Source organism: Abrus precatorius, unplaced genomic scaffold (genome assembly GCF_003935025.1).
Source record: "Abrus precatorius isolate BTA unplaced genomic scaffold, Abrus_2018 Scaffold8, whole genome shotgun sequence".
In the NCBI taxonomy this organism is placed as follows: Eukaryota; Viridiplantae; Streptophyta; class Magnoliopsida; order Fabales; family Fabaceae; genus Abrus; species Abrus precatorius.
In genome coordinates this window covers 33,825,976-33,834,946 of record NW_020874428.1, presented here as the reverse complement: position 1 = coordinate 33,834,946, position 8,971 = coordinate 33,825,976, and the positions used below count along the sequence as shown (strand labels likewise).

Sequence of the window (8,971 nt, the reverse complement as noted above, 5' to 3'; positions counted from 1 at the left end):
ATATATTATTATATAATTTATTTATATTATTTGCTACATGGTCTGATTATATATATATATATATATATATATATTATAATAAGTTTTTTATTTTATTTTGTTATCATTTTTTTTTATAAATTTTTACTTTCAAATAAAATATAATTCAGATTTAAGTAATCTCTATTTATTATAAATAAAAAGAATTATAACATAATATATTAATATAATAATTAAATAATTAAATTAATAATAATAAAATTAAGAGTATAAAAAATATGTTAATATAATTTTATTATTTTATTTTTAAATTTTATTTTATTTAGTTTTGATTACGTCTTATTCCTGGTCAAAGACTTAACTATTTTTAAATTGTTTAAATATAATAATTTATTATTAAATAAATTTATTATTTAAAAAGTGTAATCATGTATAAATATTTTTAATTTTTAATATAATGTAATTTCTGTTTATTATAATTATAAATAAATAAAATTATAACATAATATATTAATTTAATAATAACAGAATTAAGAATATAAAAATATATTATTAAATAACTTTATTATTTAAATATATTTTGATAACTCTATTTTTAAATTTTATATATATATAGGCCGATCTGTCAGGCTTAACAGGCATTATAAACAGCTCAGACTTGACTTGTTTACTTAAACAGGCCTTAAAAAAGGCTTGAGCCTGATTTGTTTATTAAAAAGGTGAGGCCTAAACCAAGCTAGGCCACAGCCCCTGTCAGGCGGTCTGGCCTGTTTCTATCCCTATATACAACACACACATATGAATCGTGATTCCAAATCAATTGACAAAATTAGAATTAATATTCTGAACTATAATTCTAATTTCATACCTCAAAGGAATTAAAGCAAATGATGTTATAATATTTTATAAATTAGACATTAAAGTAAAAAACTTGTAAAATTAGGAGTAAGGTGATAATTATTTACAATTTTAGAGATCAAAGTGGATTTTTTTTTCGTGAGTTATGTACGTAGTATTGATCAATCTAATAGCAGCCTGACTTAGCTGAGATAATATGCCATTAATTAATATTGCAAAATGCACTGTGTCAGCAATTGGCACTGATAGGTAAAAGTAAAAGCGTAAAACAGTTTTTTTTTCAGGTTACAAATAAATCAATTACCATCGGATTAGCATTTTTTATTCTTCAGAAAGTCTGTAGCTTTTGCTCAATTTTAAGGGTCCAGACTTTATCCAAAGAACCACGCCAAACATCTTCATCGACTAATATTGTGATTATGGGTAATTAAGGTTGGAAAGATAGCACAACCTTTGAGGGCCTTGAGGCAGCATGATATTTTTTCTTTTATGAGACTCCTTCATTCTTGCTCTTCAAGTGGAGGAGTGATTAAACAACAGTGGAGACTTTTTATAAGGAACATCCTCCGTGTCCAAACTTGAGAATTCACCAACCCTCTCCTATGATCTCTAGGTTATAGCTAAGGTAACCCACTTGTCAGTTTTTGGCGTTTTCGAAACCCTAAACCCTAAATCTTTATAGTTGCTATACCGGCGGTTAGAATTGTTTTTGGTGATATTTTAGTATATTTATTGAAATTCGAACTCCAACAGAAGCAACCTTATAGAAGTTATTTTATGTGTGTTGATATAATTTATATGATAATACCTTTTAATTTAATATTTATTTAATAAAAATTATTAAATATAATAAGAAAGAGTCTTACTCACACCAACTTAGATAGATCTATCCCCTCTCTCTTTGTATATATAATGAAAAATTATTGAAAAACGTTTATTTGTTGATTTTAACAATAGAATGAAAAACTTGTCTGGTATACGTAACTACTCTCTTTTATCGCTTAGAGTCTGGTTTCAGAACGGAGGTTCTTTCATGGAACCCTTTGTGGGTATGGCAGAAAGACTATAGAAATTGTTGTAGCAATTAGCTTTAAGATTTTCTTAAGGCACGGTGATACTAACTGAAATATAATATCTGACTCAAACATCTACCATCTCTACTTTATGTTAATTTAATATTGATACGAAGTGATGGTATTCATTATGTAATCTTGCTTCTGATCTGTGTGTCATGGACAATTCGACCTACCAAAGCAAACAATCATGGTATAGCGGTTTTCTCGTGTTGAAGTGATCTATGCAATCTGAAAAGGATTCGTGAGGCTTTTTTCTATCAATACCAACTCGATAGCTATATAAAAGGTAGGCAAAAAGAGAGACATATAATCAGCTTGATCGTTTAAATAAGAGAAGTGATTGACCAATAGAAATATTGACCCGCATGTTTCACTCAACATTACAACACAATAATGTCAACACATGCTCAATAGAATTATTAAAAGAATAAATATTGTAATTTGAGATACTAAACTTCTATAAATTGATTGTGGAATGTGTAAAAAAAAAAGTTTTACATTTAAAATGGATAAAAACTAAAGTCCTGGTATGCTACAGAGTGCCACTAGTTAAAAATATTTAATATATCCTATTAAATACTTTTAATGAATCGAAAATATAAAAATTAAATAATTTTTGTTATTTTAATATAATTTTTTATTTTTGAATAAATTATTTTTATTTTTTATTCTTTATGCAATGTCATCGACTCAATTATCTTCATTGTACAAAGAATTAATCTTGGGATTGACTTCTATGGGGGGCAAGGTTGAACTAGTGAGATAGTCCTTCAACCTTCCCATTTCTTGAGCCACATCCAACATGCTTGGTCTTGTAGAAGGATTCTGCTGTGTGCATAGTAGCCCCAGCTCAATGAGTTCCAGCACAACATCTTTCCACATTTGGTTATGATGACTTGGCATGCCACTAGGAGAGCACCTTCGTAGTGCTTGTTCAACAACGTTTTCAAGCTTTTGTGGCTGTGCATATTGTCTCTTAACCCACTCATGCAAACCTTCATGGATGAGAACATCTGTGGGGCGTTTACCTGTCACAATCTCTAACAGAAGTACTCCAAAACTATAAACATCACCCTGAGTTGAAGCATGTTTTCCCATTCCATACTCTGTAGGCCAAGAAAATGGATTGAGAGAATTGTGAGTTCTACAGCACGAAACTGTTTGACAAATAGCTGTTATAACTTACAAAAGAGAGCAGTTCATTCATGCAGTCACAAACTAAAAATGTTCTTATTATCATTCTTTTTAGACCAATTCAGGTTAGAGTTTACCGGTTGGAATTGATTGTAGAAAGTAGTCCATACACCAAAATTTCTGAAAAGTGTCATTAAAAAATAACAATCATGACCATAATGTAGAAAATGTCGGATTACTATTCACGAAGTGCATACCAGGAGCTATATAGCCAACTGAGCCACATAACAAACCATGTGTTGAACTGAAAGATGTTGAGTTCCTGGTGGATGTACTCTCATCACTTTTTAGAAGCCTTGAAATTCCAAAATCAGTAACCAAAGCTGTCAGATCTTCATCAAGGAGTATATTGCTTGGCTTAAGATCACAGTGCACTACTTTCACTGGAGAGTAATGGTGCAGATAGGAGATTCCCTCAGCTACATCACTGCAGATTCTTACTAATTGAACCACATCCAACCTTTGCCTTAACTCATGGCTTGGATATAGGTGCCTCTCAAGGCTACCATTTGACATCAAGGGAAAAACAAGAGCCTTAAATTCTGGCTTACAGCAAATTGTGATGATCCTTATTAAATTTCTGTGCCTGATCTTTTTCAGGATTTGGCATTCCCTTCTAAAACTCCATGAAATCTCACCAGATGTTGTACCCAATACCTTCACAGCTACTGTTGTATTATCTCGGAGCATTCCTTTGTAGACCTGTCCAAACCGACCTGAACCAATTAGGCTTGAAGCATTGAAGTCTCCAGTGGCTTCTCTAAGTTGTCTATAAGAAATTCTTGGGTACGTGAGCTCTTTTGTTTCCTCTTCATCCTCCAAGCCACCTCTACTAACAATTGCAAATCGCTTTCTCACTTTTGACTTGGTTACCATGGAGTACCTAAAAAACATGCATAGGAGAGGGGTACCAAATAGTAACATAGGAATTAACAAGAACACCAAATGATAACTATGTTTCTTATGACAGTGTTGCATGCCTTTAAACGGGCCACAAAGACCATCATTTCCCAGGAAAGAGTCTATGGTAAGATTTGAAAATGCTCCCACATTTGAGACATTCCCTGAGAATTTGTTGAAAGAGAAATTAAGTTTCTTGAGAGAGGAAGACAACTGCAGTGACTCTGGTATTACCCCTGTCATTTGATTTGAAGACACATCAAGTGCTCGAATATAGAGCAATTGGCCTAATGAATAAGGGAGAGGGCCTTCAAAAGCATTACCAGAAAGGTTGAGGTACTCCAGTGCTATACAACTTTCCAGTTGTGGTGGGATGCTGCCAGAAAGATTATTCATGGATACATCAATGGCTAGAACCATGTCCATTTTGCTGAGTTCTAACGGTAAAGGCCCGAGCAAGTTATTGTTTGACAAATTCAAGTATAGTTTCAAGCTACTCAAGGCCGCAACCTCTGCAGGAATAAACCCTGTAATCTTGTTGTGAGACAAGTCTAAAATCTCCAAGTTGACACATTTTCCAAGACTTGGCGGGATTGTTCCAGAAAGCTGGTTGTCATAAAGTAAAAGCCTTCTTAACTGAGGGAGATTTGCAAAACTATCTGGTATTGAACCAGAAAGATTGTTTCTTGACAAATCTAGAAGACCAAGATGTTGGATGTCACCAAGGGTTGAAGGAATCTCACCAGATAGTGAATTATTTGACAAATAAATTCTCTCTAGCCTATTCATCTGGCAAAGGGTAGCAGGGATTGATCCATTTATTAGGTTACTGGACAACTTTAAGAAAGTAAGGTTTACAAGGTTTGCAATGTGTGGAGGTATAGAACCATATATGAGATTTTGTTCTAGGTGAAGTTGTTGCAGGCTGGTAGGAAGATCACCAATAATATGAGGCAACTTCCCACCAAGGTTGTTTCCCGCCAATTCAAGTTCTTGAAAGTTAGATAAATTCATCAAGGAAGCAAAGAAAGGTTCAAGGTTGGTGTTGCCAAGATGGCTAGCAAAATTGTTATATGACAAGTAGAGGAATTGTAGCAGTGGCCAATTAAGTACAATCTCAGATGGAAGCTCTCCACTCAACATATTTGACTCCAAATCAAGCCATTTAAGCTTGGTAGAGTTTGAAAGAGCTAAAGGAACTTGGCCTACAAGATGATTAGACCAAAGTAAGAGGAACCTAAGCTCTTTAAGGATACATTCATTGTTCAATGGGATTTGTCCTCCTAAGGAATTATTAGAGAGGTCTATATAACTCAATGAAGTTCCATTACAGAAAAGTGGAGGAGGAATCTCTTCCTCAAGTTGATTGCCTCCCATGTCAAGGTAGTACAGGTTGTGAAGTGAACCAAACTCGGAGGGAATGTTCCCTTCAAGAAAATTCCCAGAGAAACTGAGTTGTCCAAGCTTAACTAAATTGCCTAGTTCTTTTGGAATGTGACCCACCAAAAAGTTCTCAGAAAGATCAAGAATTTGCAAGGAAGAGATGTTAGCCAGTGCAGGGGAAATGGTGCCCCCCAGTGACCTTCCACTGAGATCAAGCTCTATGATCATGTCACTTGCATTGTTGCATCTCACACCTGACCAATCACAAACATGAACACCTGATTTTTTCCAACTCTCTAGAGCATTTTTCGGGTCTGAAACAATGCCTGACATGAATGAAATAAGTGAACTTTTTCCATTCACAAGGCCAGCACTTTCTTTCCCATGAACTCTTGCATGAACAGTGTCCACGAATAGAAATAGAAACATTGTTAGTCTAAACAAACACATCATGAACCAATATATATTTCAATCTGAAAGAAGGAAAAATAATGAATGAAACGTTGAAAACCAAAGAAGGATATACAGGAACTCAGGTGTCAGATTAGGCTCGATGTGTCTCAATAAAAAGAGGAGCACTTAGGATTTGAAGGCTAAGAAGGAAGCATTAGTGATGGAAAAATTCTGAACCTTGTGCCTAACTGCCGTTGAAGTAGCAAACGAACGTTTGGTGCCTACGATGTTTGACTTTAAAATTAACGTATGCAAACATGTGACACGCGAGCAACATTATGCGTTGTTTAGCAATAGTGATATACATTTCAGCATAACAAGCCTAACATTCATTTTCTATTAATGAATATTATATCATAAACCAATTTTGTTTTATGCACATTTGCTTCTTAGATTGAGTTCAAGTAGTGGATGGTGTGCTGTTAACAAGGATAACCTTGGTTAATAGCCATGCCTTGTTGGGGGACTATGATTGTGTGCTCACAACGTTGATATTGGTGCGTTTGTCGGTTGCAATCACATTCATACATAGTTCCATTTTTTTATGTTAGATTTCTTTTCTAATTCCTTCAATATTACACGTCCAAAAATTATATATAATAAATTTTTATTAAAAATTATAGCATTTAATAGTATTAATACATTAAATTATATTAAATTTTTAATAAAAATACTATTTATAATTTTTATTTGTGCAATATTATATAAATTAGAAAAATTATTTTAGATTGTATTTATTCATAATTTTTTCTAATTATAAATTTTAAAGATGAGTTTCAAAATATAAAAATAAAAAATATTATTAAAAATAATTTTTATTATATTAAATTTATACAAATATAATAAATAATTTTTAAAATTAAATCTTACTATTCTTATATTATTATTTGTTTAAGCTCTCTCAAAATTAAAATTATCATATATTTTATTATTAGCCTCAAAGATTGAAAGAAAAATATTGGCTTGCTTGAGCATATTCCTTTGAAGGTTATGACAAGGATGGTTCATAAAAACTAAAAGAGAAGAAAAATACTAAAATATTTTGGGTGGGGCGGTAGAAGGAAAAAATATACTAAGTTGACAAAGATGCAATGAATTAATCCATAAGCTATCATTTAGGTTGAGCAAACCCATTATGCTATTTCACAAACGTTCATCAAATCGTATTTTTTATATTGCAAATGCAAATAATACCTTAATTTTATATGGAACAATAAATAATTAACATGTATATCTGTTATAAATGAGTGGGAATTTTATTTTTTAATAATATTTTAAATTTTATAAATTATAAAAGGATCCATGAGATTTATTCCGAAATTTATGTAAATAATTTTAAAGGTCAAAATTTTCAATTTACCCAATTGTCAAATCACAAATATTAAAATTTAAGCCTTAATTTTATATAGTAATTATTTTGCGTCGCCGGTATCATATCTCGAACATTGAACTACCATCGTTGTTAATAGAATCAGAACCACTGCACCACCGCATCGCCACCATCATTGTACCCATCGTCCCATTATTCTCCTGTCACGTTAGACACTACCATTAGAGCAGCATCAATCCCAACACAAACCACACCAACTCTCACCAACCAAAAAATAGAAAGATTCAGCATGGAATATAATATGGATAATAAAGAAGAATTTTACTATCTTCTTAAACTTCAGGATGCCAAAAATTCACCTTATGTATAATTATTTTAGTGTGCCTGAGTGTGTTTCTGTTTTACTTTGAAATTATTTTTCAAATAAAATTAAGGACAAATTAAGTGAAGTATGGAAAAATATTGTTTCAAAATTCAAATAATATGGTGGGTTGCTTCTAAATATTATCCAAAAATTTTGTAGATTAGTCTCTGATAACAATTCATTACAAAATAATATTATTTACTAACTGATGTTAAAAATTCAGGATCAAGATTCAAATTTGCATGTCTCCGTTAGATTAGTAAAATTATCTTTCTTATTACTTAGTGTGTTAATATTTAATGTATTAATAGTATCATTACTACAAAATCTGCATATATACATAGACAAATTTATTGACAAATTTTTAAACTATAACAAATAGTTTTTAAAATTATAGATGAATTTATAGATAGACAAAAATAATCTATAATATTCTCTCGGTAAAAAATTATAAACAGATTTTACAATTCATCCGTAATTTACATAAGAAAAAATTCTTTAACTTACAAATAAAAAAAATTTGTCTTTAATTTACAAACGAAAAAATATGTTTGTAATTTATAGATAGAAAAATCTATCTATAACTTAAATATGAAAAAATTCATCCGTAAGTCATAGATAAAAAAAAATAAAAATCTGTCTGTGATATATTTTACTATTTTAGTTATTTTTTTGTGTTCATCACGAATAATTTGTATGATCGTTATCCAAAAGAGCATCGGTAGACAAGGAGTCGAAAAATGAATGATACATGGAGAGATAAAAACTGGTAGTACTAGAGCTGGTAGAGGAGGAAGAAAAGGTGTGGAGCTGCTTGCTCTCATGAGCTCAAAATATACATACATCTGTTGCATCTGCATATTCTATTGCTCCAGGACATCCTTTTTATCCTCAATGTCATCTTCTTCTCTATCTTCTTATCTATTTTCTTTGCCGACTTCTTTTTTCATGTATTTTTCTTACTCTTTCACCTTTCATTATTCTGCTTTTGGAATTATTCATTGAGCGTATAGACTTGAGTGTAGACCATGTTTTCCACTTCCTCATGTGCAAGAGAAGGGGCATCTCTGGTAACAGGTGTAGGGGACATAGAGTCTGCAAAATCAGTCCCCCATATCATAAATGTGACCTTTACAAAGGTCACTCACTTTCAAATGGATGCTCCAATCATTTGCAAAGGCCAAAAAATTGAAGCCGAGAGAGAAGAAAAATTATGTAAAATGAGAAAGAAAAAGGAGGAGGCACGGTTTTATATGTTTGACACATTACAAACAGAAAAATTTATATATAAATAGTTTAATGAAATTGTGCGTTTTAAAGGTTCAATCACAAACAGATTTATCTGTCTATAAAATTGTCAAATATAGTTATAGACAAAAAATCTGTCTATAAATTGCAGACGAATTTTTTTGTCTGTAATTCTCGCTCCAAAAT

General features: G+C 31.6%; 1 protein-coding gene across 1 annotated transcript; it reads right to left on the bottom strand.

Moving 5' to 3' along the window:
- Window positions 1-2,603: 2,603 nt before the first annotated feature.
- On the bottom strand, window positions 2,604-5,840 carry LOC113874760 (putative leucine-rich repeat receptor-like serine/threonine-protein kinase At2g24130). The gene is made up of 2 exons (XM_027512974.1): window positions 3,305-5,840; window positions 2,604-3,019 (listed from the first exon to the last, which is right to left on the bottom strand). Exons 1-2 carry the CDS (start codon window positions 5,838-5,840, stop codon window positions 2,604-2,606), a joined length of 2,952 nt encoding a protein of 983 aa, XP_027368775.1.
- Between the last annotated feature and the right edge of the window lie 3,131 nt (window positions 5,841-8,971).

What these genes read in the sequence shown, in the direction of transcription:
- LOC113874760 (XM_027512974.1), bottom strand. Translation starts at nt 5,840, where the DNA reads ATGTGTTTGTTTAGACTAACAATGTTTCTATTTCTATTCGTGGACACT. An exon ending in AGTTGGCTATATAGCTCCTG is followed by an intron (nt 3,020 to 3,304) that starts GTATGCACTTCG and finishes CTTGGCCTACAG; the next exon opens with AGTATGGAATGGGAAAACAT.